Genomic DNA, 17,069 nt, shown 5'->3' on the forward strand with positions numbered 1-17,069 from the left:
GTTCGCGGCAAGTACATGTCATTAAGGAAAACATTAACAGGCGCGGTCTCCCTTATATAAGTTGAGTATTAAAGAGAGGAAAATACTTGAATATGTAGTCTTGCTCGACAAAGGCTGCAGTGTAAGTTAGGCAAACAATAGGGCCAAGAGGGGACCAGACGTTCACTCATAGCTACATCACAAGACCAAGCTCTACCTCTCATAGGCAACAGTCCTTATGACTAACTTAATACTAGTCATTTGTTGATACTATCTGTATCGCCTAGTTTAAGAATAGTAAAAGGACTTGTCTTCGCTCCGACCAAGACTTCGACCCTGCGAAGCAGCACCTGGAAGATTGTGGTACTGAGTTTTGTTATAGCCGCTGAAGGACAGCCCAAGACCACCTCTTGCTTTTGTTATAGCTCTCTCATCTCTTTTTTTTTCGTGTCATGCCTGTGTCATTGCTTGTTCACTCGAGCTCTAGTTCATGGCTTCATAGATGTAAGGGTTGCAACAGAGTTTAAGTAAAAGCACACAAGGATTAGTATCAGTAGACCCAAACGGTGTCTTTGAGTCGTATTCTCAAGTAAACTATTTAGTTCACGTCCATTAAGGTGTTGCGTGAAGTCTGTTGTGAACCAAAGCTTGCTAATTTACGGGATTACTTTATCTTTATGGAAAGCAATCATGCAACAAAGGGGCAAACTTTACACGTACGATATTGATTCTATTACGTCTTAAATCATATTTGAAATACATCTCTTTCTTCATTTGTCTGTCAAGAGTAATAAATACGCATAACAAAGCTCATATCGACGATGTCCTTCTTCAAGACCTACCCTGTTGCAAGTGCAAGTCGGACAAACCTAGCTCCATAGTGACAACTATGCTCAAGTCGTATATAATCCAGTCTCATAAGATACTGAGATATATACTGAGGTCTATATATTCCTCCTTGATGTTTTGGCGGAGCTGTCACCTCGTATTTGCCCAGTTCCCGAAACTGTTGTGTGACGCCTTCATCAAAGACGCGTAGCAATGGCTTGAAGAACAATACATTTCAAGGTGTAATATCCTCAAACAAATCAATACACTAACTCCGGTTAACTAAGGGTATATTTTGTAAGTCTAAACAACCCTTGGCGGTTGTATCTCTAACAGCTAGCATTCATGAGGATACCATCGGAGAAGGACACATTGAATAGCATCGAGACTCGATGATCACTGCAGGTTGTTCTTTTCATGCCGCTGGATTGTCATATATGTTTTTATGTATTCATTTAATGCGGCTGCAAGCTCTCTTATGTGACATCGTAGGCGGCTTCAACAGCCTCTTCTCAGCAGCTTCGCCATGATGCGGCCAAACACCACAACTTCACCGCCTCCTTTCCACTGCAAGCACTAGACATACACATCAGTCAACGAGATTTGAACTACCCTACGGTTCTCTTATGCTATGTAGACAATTTCGATAACAGTCAGTGATAGTGCTGTATCGGGTCCACAGTCACAGTCTCTTGCTGTTCTCATTCTCACCAGCTTCACGCTCTCGCTCTCGTTTCCAAGCTTAAGGTTAGGCCTAAGTCAGACTATTGAGAAACACATTCCTGAGCATATGCTCGTCGACAAAAACAGCCACACCGCCAAAGAGCCTCAACATGACATCCAAGTGTGCAAGCTGACTGACGAATGACGCTCTCGAAATCTGTAACAGATGCATGACACCTGCATAGCATGCTCTACGTTTCGTGCCTCATTTCTTCTGCTTAAGTGTCGAGTCGAGACTCGTCAACTCTGTAGCGGTGAACAATCGAATGCCTCATGAACAGACGTTCGCAAAACAACGTTCACCACGTCTTCCGCAGCGCAGATGCAAGTAACTCTGGTTTGGGAAGTTGACTGCAGACGCAGTTGCATCGCACTCGAGAGAGGGGAAAAGCCATGTGCGCATCAAGCAGAGTCCTCAACAAGAGTAAAAAAAACTGCCCATTTGGTGATTGCGCATTTGCCTTCGTTCCATGTGTGAGGCTATAGAACGAACAGGATGCCCTCCTTTCTGCTGTTGAGATGGCGGTGAGCGAAGTCGTTGCATTATGAGCAATCCAATCACAGACGATAGCACGCAATGTCTCACACTGAGGTTAGGTGTGCGAGGTTTGATCTTGGAGGATCCTCTTCTCATTTGCATATGGCGAGTGATGCACATGATACATTGAAGGGAACCGGGTTTGAAGATTCGACGAGGGGTTGATCTGAGAGACTTGGAGTAACCCCCTTAAGAAGTGTAGACTGATTGGGAGGCTCGGCAGGCAAAGAAATGCAAGTCTGGCCATGCAGCCTCGTTCTGTAGATCAGGGCAGATCGAGCATTGCATCCGCCCCATACGTGCAGTAACTTAGGGTAGCAACACATCCATCCAGTGATCTGACGACTTCGGTCTTGTACGTTAGATCGAGACTGTTTGGAGTCCATCACAGTACTAAACTCTGTTCGAAATTAGTTTCTCTGGTACGCAGACAGGCATACGATAATTAACTCGTTGTAATGACCTGGAGGCTAGAGAAGCGAAATAACAGACCCGATCTCAGCGGATACCCCAGTTGACACTCCCGTGTCTCACCAGACTCCAGATGCCGTCCACAAGGCAGGGCAAGACAAAACAAGACAAGAGCAAAAGCAGGACCGGGAGGGGGAGCACGGGTCATGGATAGATGATGCCAAGCAAGATTGACGGTCCTGTCGGCCTCTCTTCCTCATCCCCGTCCCCTATATCCGTAACCAGCGGTGTCCCCTCCGTCGCCGTACAGCACAGTAACAGTAGGGGACGATATGCAGCAGCCTCAAAAGAGAAATACCGTCAATGCACTCTTCCCGCCCCGGACCAAGGAGCTTAGTCCCGCGTAGCGGCATCCAATATCTCCGCTAGACCACATGGCCGTCACCATTCAGAAGCCTCACCTGAGCCCAGCCTTGTCCATCAGAGCAGTAGCGTGCGGTGGGAGTTCTCTCTTCTCCACAGTCCGATGTGATATGGGTTTTTTTTTAATACTGTAAGCGACGCGATGGCATTAAAACAAAAGAGACAACAACGGGCTTAGACTAACTGCGAGAGATCGGCACGCCATGCGAAATTACCGGGATCTCCACACGGATGTAAGCCTATGATAGGCTTGGGTTTTAATATGCAGACCATATGTAGATGAACATGGTTCTTTTGCTGCGGCTTTTGCTTTTTCGAGAGCTAAAGGCTCATGATTACTTTTTATTTTCTTACTGGGCGCGCTCAGGCCGCCCGCTCTAATGCGGTTGACCTTGCGATCATCCAGGATGAAGAGTCTGTGTTCAATTTGCGTTTGACTCGCGTTGAATGTCGGTCTGAAAGATGCACTGTCAAAGCACGATATTGAGTTCGTTCAGAAGGATGGCATCCTTGCCCTTGTAGAGCCCCAACATTTCGTTAACCGCCCTGTCAGGCAGTAGATACAATGATGTTGCTCAAACTTGCCAAGACGAAAGATTACGGATCAGCCATGGTCACCTACCTTGGACTATCTTCTTGTTGCTGCCCAATCATTGACTGGGAGTCTCCTTGTTAACAGTTGACAACTACAGTGCAAGGAAGCCCCTTACTGTAAATATTTATAATTGGTCTTGACCGTTTAGGAATATCGTATTCGTCTTGCTGCCTTGTACCTGCGGCAAGCTATCCAAGAGCCAGGTCTACACCCACAACGTGTTTTGAAAACATCAAGATGATGTCGATTGTCAAATTCACGGCAACTCGGCTTCAGATGAGCCGGGGTTGTCTGGAGAACCTGGGAACATTAAGACTTGATGATCAGATCACCTGGCCTGGTTTGAGATGTAGGTATATAGAAATAAGCGCGCATACATGCATACAAAAACAGTGTCAACGAGCCCTATTAGAACTCGATGAATTCATTCAACGTTTGGATTTCATCATGCCAAGGTTTTCCTAGCCGTCGAAGACGTTACATATTGCCTTCGGGCCGTTCAAGTTCAAGTATCACTTCCCAAAATCATGACATATTCATCTTCATATACCACATGGAAAAGGATAAATCAAGATAGATCACGGATCTGCTACAGTGTCCACTATCAACGAAACAGTTCGAGATTACCGAGAAACAAGAGGTGGCAATCCTACGCAATCTCTTGTACTTGTCTCATCTGAAGTTGGGATGCAACTCAAGATCGTGCCTTGCACCAAAGATAGCAATTAAGATACATCATTTCGGAGAATCTCCTGTTTGGAGACTACAGAAGCAATTCGCAACGCCCGAGAAAGCGATTGTTTGCTTTTGTTATTCTTATGATGAAGGACACATGCTTGCCACAAGCAAATCTGAAGTTCACTTGGTGAATCCTTAATTGTGAGAGACTATAGGTGTGCACTGTAGATATGTAATATTCGATATATCAGGATGACTACTAGATGGACTGGGGCGATAGGGGCCGGCGATCGATAGCCACGCGACATTAGACGTTTTACAGTTCATCTGCCTGAGGTCTATTGGGTGATGGACGCGGTTCACAGTGGCTTAAGAGCCGGGTCCCCATTAGCTCAACAGGGGTCGGCTCAACCACACAGTTCGTAACCTGGCGCGATCAAGCCAGCTGAGGAACTTGGTCAGATCATTGTTGCCTACAGATCCTTCAAATCACATCAGATATCAATTCCTTAAGGCGGACAGCTGCATACCCGACAACAAGGAGCTGAGGGCCTGGCTACCTGAACAGCTTTTCCCGAGGCTGTGGTCGCGTAAGTTCATCCCTTGTTAGCTGCTGCAAGGAGGCATTGTATTGCTGAGCTATTGAGTTCCTTCTCCCTCAATCTCCTGATATAGAAAGAAATTCGGTACAAGTATTCCTTTACCCTGGTTGCGTCTCGTCGGCAAGGGGGATGATTGGAATTAAGTCTGTCAACTAACGATTAGAGCTCGATGACTAAAAACAAGCTTGAATCACCAACGCCGAACTGGAAACACTCCCCTCGGATGTATGCTGTAAACCTCAATTCCATCGTTTCGTGGGGAGGCTTCATCATGTCGTACAGTACGACATGGGACACTGCTGAGTGACTGGCCTTAGGAGGGGTGCGTGGTACGGAGTAGTAGCGAGATTTTGCTCTAATGTGGGCTCTGGACAGCGCTAGGATCTGGATCTTGAACAGCTTCGCCCCTCCACGGGAGGCTACATGTACATCCAATGTACCACCGATAGAGTTGTCGGGCATGGCCGGGGATTGAAAGGATCAAGTTGGGTTATCCAATCGCTTCTCGGTGCGGAAGTCCAGTAGCTCAGTTTACTACTTTTTCTTTTTCTTTCGCCGACTTTGTTGCGGGCTGGACCGTCACCGAAAACCGCGGGCAAGGTTATTGCTTTTGGCTGCAGTACCATCACATCGAACTTCTAGATTTCGGGTCACTGGTTTCACCAGCGGTCTGGTGTGTCTATTTACCATTGACCGCAGTGCGAAACCAATACTTTGACAGTATTGTGTCTCACGCACGCGTAATTAACGAGCTTGGTGTTGGGGTCAGCTTCCTTGAATCGGTCCAGGGTAGCTTTTCAGAAGAAGGGGCTGCAAGAGGTTGTACAACCTTGATTGGGGTTGAAGCAGTGAGTACCAATTGCATCAATGTGGCTTTGGGTGAGAGATTTGAGCAGGAGCGGATCGAAGATCTGAACGCCTCTAGCATTCGCTCATGGGCCATCAGTGAGCTACAATGAATGGATAGACGCAACGGCCAGCATCTGAGACACAATGATAAATCAAACCCAACATCAAGAGCAGAAATGTAGTGCAAGTATAGTGCACGGGCTCCCTTCTCTCTTCAACGTCTTCTGTCGCATCTGTGCTAGGTACCTCAGCAGGTCGAGTCCTTCGTGATGGAATACCACATTGGGACAACGGAATTGATTGTGTGAAGGCCGCAATCATAACCTTAAACATGAACGTTGTAAGGGTGGGAGCAGTCTCAAGATTGATCCCTACTTCCCTAGGTACCTACCTCGATAGAATTATCTCAAGACAGTGCGATCCTTGATTTTATGAGGTAGCACTCTCTGTTGATATCCGGAATTGAGAAGGCGAGATGGAAATTTGGATGCAAACGGGAGAAAGTGGAGAAAGACCTTCCTCTCCCGGCAGTACCTGACTCCTTCCAACATCACAACTCTAGTTCCAAAGGGCGAACTCCTCCCTTCTCTTGACTTCAAACGCTGAAGAAAAACCTCCTCCTTCAACTTCACAATTGTCCTCAATACCACGACAATTTCTGTCAATATAATTAATGCCTCCAATTGATGTGCAGTCGCAAACGCGTCCGCACTGGACCTAATTTGCGACGTTCATATCTTGAGTGGAGGTTCTTCATCACCAGGTATTTACTGTGCTTATCAGCAAACGCCGAGCTTCAGTTCATGCCTCCCTCAATTAAAAGATAAATCTCTATGGGCTTCCGAACCAACATCGGCCTGCAAAGTTGTACAACGCGAACAATGCCGTCCCATTGGTAGCTTGATCAACACACAAGCACGCACTTCTCTAGAGGCGCAGTCATGTACAACCACACCACGCTGTCCAGAACGAGGGAGGCCGCGCGATAGGTCAGGAAGAGGGGAAGAGACGACGTTAGGGGAAGTGCCAGATCTCTAATGTGCGATGTGCGATGCGTGTGCAACATGACCTGCATGATCTCAGAGAACCACCAACCTCATCGGCACCAGCCCTCGCTCGCTTGTTTTCCGCCTGCAATGCACACATCCTGCTCAATTCGTTGATCCAGTTTTACATCAGCAGGTCAACGGATTCTTTTTCTGCCCTCCTTCCGAAGAACTTAGCGGTACGACATTGAGCTTACAGTGCAGAGACGCTGGCATTTGCTTTTTCCTCCAGGCAAGGAGTATCAATGGCAAGGCATGGAGTTTCTGGAGAAGGGATGGTACACGTTTTGTTCCCCTATATACCTGTCTCAGCTTTTACTACTCAAGCTTTTGCGTGGTTGTTGAAGATGCCCTCGGCTTGAGCCGAGCAGCTGCAACAAATGATAACAGATCGATGCGCAACCATTGTGCAATACCGCCCCCATGGGCCCTGTCACTAGTCTGACTTCCCGCAAACAGGACGAATTCAAATGCCCCTCACCAAGCGTACAAGACGAGACATTTGTTGTTTCTCCAAAGGCTTTGGACGAGCTCGAAGCATAGCCATATAAGCCATGCATCGCTTGGCTGTTTCGAATTCCACCGACACTTCGGTTGATGCTCATAGCAACTCTGGACTGTCCTGGTGTACCAGGGCATTGCGCCAATCTCAAAGAACGAACATTAGATCATTGGCGAAGCAAAGAAGCATCCGAGCAATAAACCCTACTCACTCAGTGTTCTGCAGACTTGACAATCCTTATCACGTGGCCCGAATCGGGTCCCATTCACCTCGAGCTCACTGAGACATGCACGTGTCCCAGACCTGGAACAGGCTGTGCTGGAGTTGCCTAACCCTGGTCATCGGGATGGTTTCAACTGAGCACCATGACAAAATCTCAACACATGGAGCTGATCCCGCCAATGTGTTGTCTTATATCAGATAGAGATGGTCGATCCCTGGACCAGGAAGCCTCATCTTGCATGCTGGAGTTAAAGGATGTGTAACTCAGAGTGCGGGTTGGGACAAGCAAATCTGTGAAACGTCGCTGAAGATGTCTTACAGGCCCCCGTGCAACAACTGTGAAGCGAAGTCATGAGCCATAACTCACATTGCCCTATAAGCTCGCCCGTCCGAGTCGACTTGGTACATCGAAGGCACTCAACCACTGTGACGGAGTGGAATCCGGAGGAACAAGGCGGGGTAGAGAACAAGATATGCTTCGGCTCCACGAGTGTCGGGTTGAACGATTCCCTCCCGGATTTGCTTCGAATAACCGCCTCATGTCGTCAAAATCTAAGCTAAAGGTTTGTCAACCTAGCTGCGAAGAGATTTTGGCCTTGCGTCTGGAAGTACTGCCCGAAGATGGTTCTGGAAAGCATAGTCACGGACGATATCATCTACAATGATGTTTGAAAGCCAGCATTATAACATAACACTGAACTGCTAGGGCATGTTCTCAGGTACTGACCGATGAGATTCGGGTTCTTGGGCCCCAAAGGTGGGGTGGGGAGCGGGTGCGAGGATTTGACGCTAATCAAGTCCCAACTTCGTTACCTCAAAAGGGCTGTCGTTACAGTGAAGAGGCATGATTGGTCTCCCTGAACCAATATTTGAATTGGTTCTCGTCGTTCACCAAGAACTTTATGACTGCTGTAAGGCGGTTCCCTTGCAAGCGGCCCGCGCGCCATGTCTATCACTAGCATCCCAATAGCACATGCTGCAGGATCTCACAACTCAGTTGGGCCAGTCTTGCTTGCTCGCTTGGTCAATCAGCAGGTCTGAGTAGAGCTAGACGCTACAAGCAAGGACGATCCCTACAGCTACTGTTGCACCCCTGAAGTGATAACCCCGGTTCCCTGTGTAGATCCCACACCCACACCTTTTCTCAAGACCGTCTCGAGCTCTGAACCTTGATGCTGTGAGTTGTGGAAAACGTCAAGCAGAAGAACCAGTGCGATATTCCCTTGGCTTTTCCGTTGAATGTCTGAGAACATTTCAAGAGCCGAGGTGGCGTTCGTTCAAAGGCTTTTGTTCAACCTAGCCCTGGTAGTGTCATGCTACATCAATAGCCCCCCGGCAACTATCAACTGGAGCAGAAACAATACACCCGTTAGATGCCTGCTCCGTTGCGAGACTGACAATTACAATTCGAGCCGCTCAGTTCTGCATATTGAATCGTGGGGGTTTGGTTTACATGGCTCGCCTGTTTCCCATCAGAGATTCAGGTTATTGATCGGGCGTATGGCTCGCACAGGACACCCCTGCCTGTAGCGTTGCGCGCTTCTTTACTGCGGGTATCAGGCAATTACTTGCATATGTGTGTAAATTGCCATGATGGGGACACAAAACCAGTGGCTCTTGTCGATGGCAAGTGACGAGGTTGTATAAGATAAGTGGCACTCCCCTTTGAGACTTCATATGCATACTTGCCTTGGTCAAATAAACAAACAGCTCGACAGGCGGAAACCTATTATACCAGAAGTTCATTCAATCACCAGTTCATATTTCCGGCTCTAGTCTCCGCATCAAATTCAGCCGGGCAAGGATCCCATTACGTTTGCCAGGGCATACCGAATTAAGGAAGTTAACTTGGAATGGGTATGGCCACCGATGGCATGCGCTTGGCAACAGTTATTGACATCTCTCTCAAACAAGGCCGAGTCAGCCATTGTATCTGTTAAAGAAAAAGGCGCTATCACCTTTTTCTGGAACCTCCACTATACTCAAGAGGTATGGTTCAATATGATCTTTTTGGGCTTCCGATTTCACTACCCTAACCATCGCCATCCTCCTTGATTATTTTCTTATTGTCCTTCCCCGCTTTATAACTCGTATCAACGGCCCATGTCGCTCCTCAGCTTCGTCCAAGAGTCGACGGCAGTGGCGTTTGTGTGCCTCCAAAGTCTTTGGACTGTGAGAGACCGCGACGCCTGTGTGAGAAACTTCAATGATCACCTCGACGACCCATGTATCCCTTTGGCTTTCCCATCCTTTTATCCCTTGCCCCACGCTTTTGCTCCACCCGGGCGATAGAATTACACAGTAATTATTGACCATTTGGCGTCAATTCATGAGGGTTTGTACCAATCTACGAAGAAATGAAAGGCCGCCATCGGAACCAGGGGCTTTGACAGAATGTTCACATACGCAGAAAAAGCAAAAATGAGACTAATTGAAATGGGTTGACAGATTTGACTCAGAAGAGTGCCGACAAGGCGATCACTGATCATCCTACGCCAGCGGACCAGGGTCATATTTCGATCAAGTTTAATCCTTGTTCAACGACACGGACTCCCAGCACCCTCGGCGAGCAAGAGTTAAGCCCGTCCCAGTTTCGCTGACGATTGCACGCCTAGTCTGCCTGGCGCATCCTCACCTTGGGGTATCGACTGAAGTGGTGGTCGATAAAGTTGATCGTTGACGCGAATACGGTCAATTGATGTGTGGTGGTCTGTTGATTCAAAACTTTTTGCTCTTTTGGCGACTGATCATCGGGACAGAATTGTTGGAGGCTAAGCTGAACAGCGAGCTCCATCGCAATTTCGCTCCGCGGTGATCTGAAAGATTGAAATTTCAGCGGTCCGCTTCCGAAGATCTCTCTTTCAAGCTGTTTTCTAAGGTGAGTTGTGTTTGGCTCTGATCTGTTTCCGCATCAACCCTGGTCTGCCGGCTGCAACATCCTGTTCTCGCATGCTGTAAGAACTTTGGGGGTCTGTTCTATTGAGGAATATGACCCCCTCAACGAGTAACTAGGAGTTCACAAAGGAGAAAACAAATGGAGACGGGAAGACGGGAGCGGACCCAGTACGGTTAGGACCGCACCTTTCTGGGAGGGGACCCTCTTTCTCTCCCTTGAGTCTTTCCTCCCTTGAGGCCCATGGGTTCCACGTCTATTACTGGACAGCGCTCATCTCCCCTTATAAACGATCTTGGCTGGCCCTTGATATCCAGCTGATGCCGCCTGCGCCGTGCACCATGCACTACCGACACCCTTGCACACCACTATCGATTCGCTCGTCGAAGCATAACCAATCATCGTGACCCTTGCTAACGACACCCCCTAGGATTCCCGATAGACGACCGCACGCATTACGCACACATTCCTTCGTTCAGGCACGTTACAAACCGTTCTTTTATTTAATTTGGATTCTCAAATTCTTGCCTTTTCTTATTTTCGGCGCTTCAGCTGAGATGTACAATACCAAGAAAACATATTTCTTTTTGAGGCTAGTGTGTCTCGTCTCCTTGCGTTCATCTCCTGCTTCCTAACTTTTTTCCTGGGTCTCGAGATCACGGAAGGTCCCAACGTCTCATCAAAGGGGGTGTATCCAGGTTGTTCGTCGTCAACGCTGCCACGAGTTTGTGGTGTCCCCTTATTGCCGCCATGGCGTACCATGATAACATGGATCCTGGAGACCTCGGGAAGCTTGTGGGTAGATGTTAAAACAGCAAAGGTCTTCTCGGGGTAGCACATGATGGATTATATGTGAGCACCAGTCAAGTATCTCAAGTCATGCCTCATGAGGACTGGCACACAGAAGCAACTCAGATCGAGCTTCTCCACCATTTCCCGAACCCATGATACATCCCCTCCCCACCTGTTGACGCTGCCGTCACCCTTGCAGGAGGCTTTGAGACACTTGAGGATCTGGCATAACGGCTAAGGTGGTAGATTGCTAGCCTCCGCAGATGTCACAACCACGGCGTTTCCTACCCAGCATTACCTAGCTCCTTTATTGTAACCAGCGCTGCCACTACTGCAGGCTTGTTCTGTATGCAAGTTCATGGTTGTTCCCTCGTCTCCAAAAGCTACTTTCAAGATAGACGAGTGGGGGGCGGGATCGCCAGACAAGGTCCCGCAGACTCGACTTAACAATGTCCAAGGCCAAAAGCAACCAGACGGCGCCTTTTGTTGCTCCCTCCCTCCCTTACCCTTGTACTTCGTCTCCATTTCTCCTCTAGTCAAGTTGTTGCCCATCTTCATTGGCTTCCGTCAGGAAGGGATAGAATAGATACATCACTCCATAAGCTCAAACTACTCGTTTTGTTTCGCCCTTTCTTCCTTGCCTCCCCGCCCTTCGGCCCAATATCTTTTCGAAAAACATCTGAATCATCACTATCTCCCCTTGATGCAGGGCAATATCTTGCATGCACAAGTCCAACTTCCCAAAAGAAATGCTCTCTCATGTTTCGTCTCCATCATCTGCCTCCGACACCTGCACCAACACTGTTTGTCAAGGCTCTTCAATTCCCAAATCTAAGTCAAGTCACTTACCCGCACTGAACCATCTACCCGTCTGTCTGTCTCTCTTCCACGTCCTAGCTTCAATCCGAGCAAGTCGGATCCATAGGCTCGGGGGATCTGTCGTGAACACAGCGATGTCCTGAAGCTGAACTGACCAACAACAGCCTCGTACGCCCTTGCAGCTGAACGACGTGTATTACAATCTTGGAGACCTTCTTTTGACCCTTGGTCTCAGTTTGTCCCAGTTGATCGCAATTGGAAACTTGTCTGCAAGGTACGCAATATTTTAATGCTACGAAGCTGTGTTGCTTGAAGCACAACAACCAAGGCGGCAAGCCCACGCCATCATCCCTCCTAGTACACAGCAAACGACCAAACCTGATAGAGTCTCCAGGAACATCCCCTCAACGGCCACCGTTAACGAGCCATCCTGGCACTATCTGTTTATTTGTTTTCTTCTATAAGGTGTCAAGACCAACATTGCCACGCATACCTGAGTACCCTAGCCTGAACTTCCCGCGTCAGAGTTCACTACCCCAGGTTGAGTATCAATCTCCCTCTACTGAAGGTTCTTCTGCTACTAAGGGCAAGGAAACCTGTCCTCTTGGAATGCAAGTGTCTTTGGACTGGATTGGAATCAAAATTACCCCTCTCAGTTCCTCGCAACTCTCCAGTAGGATCTCCGCCATTCACCTCTACTGTCTCAAAGCGCCACCTCCAGGACGCCAAAGCAATTCAAGGGAGAGCCTGACCGACAACACTAAGCATTCAACGGCATCATCACTGCATACTGCTGCATGCCCTGTGCTAGATCAAATCTCCGAGAGTCAAGACTCGTACATCGATCGTTGTCTTGGTCGACCCAGACCCGCTGCATAAGACCTCGTCGAGACCTGGTTTAAACTACAACCGCGACTACTTCTATCCAAGACAACTGGCCAACATTCTTAACTCGCCTCCCTGGACCAAGACCCATTTTCTATCGTTCTCCCTTTACGGCAGCTTGAATGTCTACTGTCAAGTTCCAGTGTCCTCCCTACAAGCTTTTTGAGGTGAGTCGCAACTTAGACCTTGTTCCAACCCTCCCATGACAAACGGATCCCTTTTGTTCTTCGACGCCGCCCACAAGTCTGCAAAGCGTTTCTCTTTTGTCTCCTCTTATCGGCTTCTTCTGTCTTTCAACATCTCGTCTCCATAGTGTTTCGGGAGCTCAACACTGACTTCAACAATCTATAGCCTGACTACCATCCGCAGAAGCCCATCATCGTCGGAGTTGACGACAGGCTTGAATCGCCTGACACGATCGCGCTTCGTTACGAAGAAGCTGCTCGAGTAGAGACCGGGGGAGACCCACGAGGGGACTCCCCTCCTAGGCTCTTGGAGATGGCGACTTACACCAAGGCCCAGCTGCCTTCCATGCATGGTAAGTTAACATGCCCGAAGCTCGATAAGATAGCCCATGAGAGACTGGAGTCAATGAAGTCCTGTATTGGAGCCGCCTCAGGACTGGTAGAGCAGCTTTGACAGGATCCCAAACTGAACATTTGCTAATACAATGTCAGCTGGCTACGATGTGGCCCGATACCAAGATGCAGGTTACGAACAGTACTCTACACAGACCTACCCGACTCAGCAGCAATCCGACAAATTTGCTCACTTGAACCAGCAATCTTTTGCATCCAATAGTGCCGCTGTGGCACAGTATATGCCTTCTGGCCCTACAGTTTTATCTTGCCAACCCGCAACGGGCATTTTTGGCACCAAGGTTTATGTCAAGCTCTCGTCCCAATACGATTTGTTCTCGTTATCGACACCGATTCCAACGTGGTTTTTGGTGTTCGGATCTGAGAAGTGCTCTGCCCAAGACGTCTCTCGAGATATACAAGAGGGGTCAGGGTTTATCTACACTTGCAGTGGAGATGCGCCTCAGTTTTTGGTCACAAACTGTGCAAACAGTAATGTGCCATTGTCACTCGTCCTCGACGGTCCTTCTGGAGAAGAAATTTCTCGCATTCCCGTTGGTACTTTTCAATATCTTGAAGGGTCCGGGGATGACATCACGAGGTCGACTAAGATGCCTAAGCATGAGGACGCGGCACCTGCCACCACGATCGATCAGCCGAGTACCTCACCCAAAGGTGAGCCTCAGCTACCATCAGAGCCTGGTACAAATACCTATGAATATCCACCTCAGCAAGGACAATATGCCAATACATTCCCACAAGCAAACAGCGACATGATTAGTACTTACAATAGAAGCACGAGCTTCACGGACCCTCACTACCATCGGCGTCCAACGACTGGATGGAGTCCTTATCCGAGCACGCTGGGCAGCACAGGGAGGGGCCCCGGTGGATTGGACACTTCTTTGGTTGGACGTCCGCCTTTGACACCCTTGGGAATGTCTTCTCCGTCTCACTCTAACGGCGCTCCTCAACTTGTCCGAACCAGCACCATCACTGCCAATGCTGGAAACAACACAAGTTACCATCCTATCTCGCTTTATTCCGGCAAGGCGGTTTTGAAAATCTCAGGCAAGCTGGAATCGATGGCCGAGAACTGGACATCAGAGGAATGGGCCAACCGTCGTCGGATTGTCCTCTTCCGCAAGACACAAAAGGGATCTACAGTTAACGCTACCTGCCAATCGGTAAGCGTCAATGAGCGACCAACCAACAGCATCTGTATATCATGCATCTGGTGGGCCGAAAAAGGCGAGTGTTATGTCACATCGGTCGACACTATCCACCTTCTCGAGCAACTGGTCGCAGCGCCGAACCGTTTCAGTGTCGAGGAGAAGAACCGTATCCGCCGTAACTTGGAAGGCTTCCATCCGCAGACAGTCTCCAAGGCTAAGCCAGATAGCGAGGAGTTCTTTAAGATCATCATGGGCTTTCCCAATCCCAAGCCCCGCAACATTGAGAAGGATGTTAAGGTATTCCCATGGAAAATTCTTGAGTCTGCCCTCAAGAAGATTATCGGCAAGTACAGCGTTAATCCCAGCACGCCGGTTCCTCCCCCCATGATGAGCCAGACCAACGGAGGGTATGCGCCTTTACCCACGCCTCCTGGACAAAGCATGGCCCCAGCTCATCCTGATGCTCATACGCAATACTCGCTCCCTCAGCATCACGACTCGATACCTTCCCCGCGATCACTATCAGGCTCTCAACCTAGTTGGACACCATACACTACGGCTCCGGGATACTCTACAGCTGCATCTCGAACGCTGAGCCCTGGTCTTCGTCACCACAGTCCGCAGCAACCGCCTCTGCGTATCAACACAACACCCCTGCCAGCGGTTTCGACCTACGACAGCCGAAGCGGAGGATATGGAACAAGCGGTTTGCATACCCCGCTGAGCCATCACCCACCAACTGCAACTCCTCCTCGATGGGACCCCACGCCTGCAACATACCCAGAAGGCTATACCAGCCTGACATCACAGACAGCTCAGCCAGTGTACGGTACAGCGGGATATGCAGAACCTGCACCAAGAGCATGAAAGGGCCGTGGCGCTCAGTCGCCTAGGTCATCATCGGATGACCATTGAGTGCCCCGCGGGCCTTCTACCTCGTGTTGATGGCTTGGTTGTGTCGGAAGGTTGTATCAAGCAGCCTCGTGAACATTGAAGGAGGGTCGTGGGGGATGATCAGGTGTTGTGGCGCACGCCAATGGCGGAGTCCAACGAGACACCACCTTGTCTCGAAGCAGCCCTTCCAGATCCATGTTCGCTCTGAGGTTCCCGTTGATGATGGCGCCATTGGACGTGCAGGTTGTGGCTGGGTGATGCTGTCCGCGCCAGGCCCTGTGCCTAAGCTTGACCTAGACCTCAGGTGAAAGAGCAACCAACAAGATGTTCCACGGCTCGGGCGCCAACCTCGGGGAATATCGCAACTCTTTGACCCCCATCCCCATCCTCTTTCTTCTAGCGTGTGCCCGCAGGATGGTCATGCGGTCAAAGCACGGCACTCTACAGTACCATTCAACCACACCCTCTTGTTGGCCGTGGATCAATGGAGCTAGAGGCTGGAGACCCAACCACGACTTGGCGGGTAGATCCGTCCAGCGCAAAGCAGGGATCAGCTGTAGGCCTCTGGCCGCCAAACCAATCACGCAACGCCGCACCGCACCATCGACGCCATACGCCACCTACACAATACGACACTACGCTAGCGCGACACACTCAATGCCCAAGCTTGCACGACGTTTCTAGGCGTCATATTCTATATTCTTTCTTATTTCATCTTCATGCTGCTTGAGCCTTTTTGTCAATCTCGAGTCATGCTTTCTCGGCCTGATAGGCACACTATGGCATTTCTTTATCTTTCATACCTTTATCGAGGCAGTGACCTCATTTACTAACATGGGCCATGTATGGTAGCATAGACTTGTCGCCTATTCCATGCTTATCTTTTTCTTATTTCTCTTTTTGCTATTGGACTGCGTTTTCTCTCAGGTATCTACACCATAGAGGATCTCATTGGATTGGTTCTGATTGGATTGGATGGACATAGGATAGACGGAATAGCGTGACTGGGATTATGGACACGAATGGAATGTTGAATGGAGGTACTACGATGGAATGTCAAGAGGAGATTTACATGGGCTGTTATTATTTATGTCGATTTACCCTAGCTGCTGGGAAATATGGTTTGGATGGACTTTGATCAATAGGCATTATACCCTTGTGTGCATTCCTATGGCCCTTGTTCTGTATGGCTATCTCAATCTTCCCTCGTCGGCTTCAGCATGGTATCGGTTATGTAGAATGGCGTTTTATACTGGCTGGGCAAAGGAATGGACATGATTCTGTGGGCAAGTTACCATTAGATAGTGGATAATCATAATCTTAGATGAGTTAACGTGGTTGTGTTGAAACTGGCGTGATTCGATTCCAGGGATATTGAAGGCATGGGAACGTAACATCTGCACGACATTCCCACGCGGAGGTTGCCAGGCCATCATGGGGTATTATTGGGATGCAAAGAATGCTGGGTCTGGGCCTATACGAGGCCAGGAAATGAATGAATCGTTGCTCTGGGAGAGTCGATTATTCTCGACCGTTGACTAGGCAAGTGGTGGTGGAGTAAATACTTGTCGAATGGCATGTGTTAAGATTGCGCGTGGACGTTCCAACTGGGGCGTACGAGTGAGTGCCAGTCGGGT

The 17,069-nt window shown here is 49.0% G+C and overlaps 3 protein-coding genes across 4 annotated transcripts; 1 reads left to right on the forward strand and 2 right to left on the reverse strand.

Annotated features, from left to right (window-relative positions):
- Positions 1 to 3,931: 3,931 nt before the first annotated feature.
- Positions 3,932 to 9,087, reverse strand: FOIG_10810 (uncharacterized protein). Of its 2 annotated transcripts, none has more exons than XM_031211296.1 (2): positions 7,386 to 9,087; positions 3,932 to 7,320 (listed from the first exon to the last, which is right to left on the reverse strand). In XM_031211296.1, the coding sequence occupies exon 2, from the start codon at positions 5,237 to 5,239 to the stop codon at positions 4,937 to 4,939; it is 303 nt and encodes a 100-aa protein (XP_031059229.1). In that variant the 5' UTR covers positions 5,240 to 7,320; positions 7,386 to 9,087; the 3' UTR covers positions 3,932 to 4,936. The 2 variants fall into 2 exon arrangements, with proteins under 2 accessions (XP_031059229.1, XP_031059228.1); XM_031211295.1 differs by having other exon boundaries at positions 3,932 to 4,657; positions 4,706 to 9,087.
- Positions 9,066 to 16,824, forward strand: FOIG_10811 (uncharacterized protein). The gene is made up of 9 exons (XM_031211297.1): positions 9,066 to 9,253; positions 9,311 to 9,385; positions 9,845 to 10,104; positions 10,156 to 10,881; positions 10,945 to 11,954; positions 12,065 to 12,174; positions 12,295 to 12,952; positions 13,137 to 13,323; positions 13,463 to 16,824. Exons 7-9 carry the CDS (start codon positions 12,908 to 12,910, stop codon positions 15,403 to 15,405), a joined length of 2,175 nt encoding a protein of 724 aa, XP_031059230.1. The 5' UTR covers positions 9,066 to 9,253; positions 9,311 to 9,385; positions 9,845 to 10,104; positions 10,156 to 10,881; positions 10,945 to 11,954; positions 12,065 to 12,174; positions 12,295 to 12,907; the 3' UTR covers positions 15,406 to 16,824.
- On the reverse strand, positions 10,781 to 11,129 carry FOIG_10812 (uncharacterized protein; the record flags this gene model as incomplete). Its single annotated transcript, XM_031211298.1, has 1 exon — positions 10,781 to 11,129. One exon carries the CDS (start codon positions 11,127 to 11,129, stop codon positions 10,824 to 10,826), a length of 306 nt encoding a protein of 101 aa, XP_031059231.1. The 3' UTR covers positions 10,781 to 10,823.
- Positions 16,825 to 17,069: the final 245 nt, after the last annotated feature.

This window comes from Fusarium odoratissimum (genome assembly GCF_000260195.1).
Source record: "Fusarium odoratissimum NRRL 54006 unplaced genomic scaffold supercont1.19, whole genome shotgun sequence".
In the NCBI taxonomy this organism is placed as follows: Eukaryota; Fungi; Ascomycota; class Sordariomycetes; order Hypocreales; family Nectriaceae; genus Fusarium; species Fusarium odoratissimum.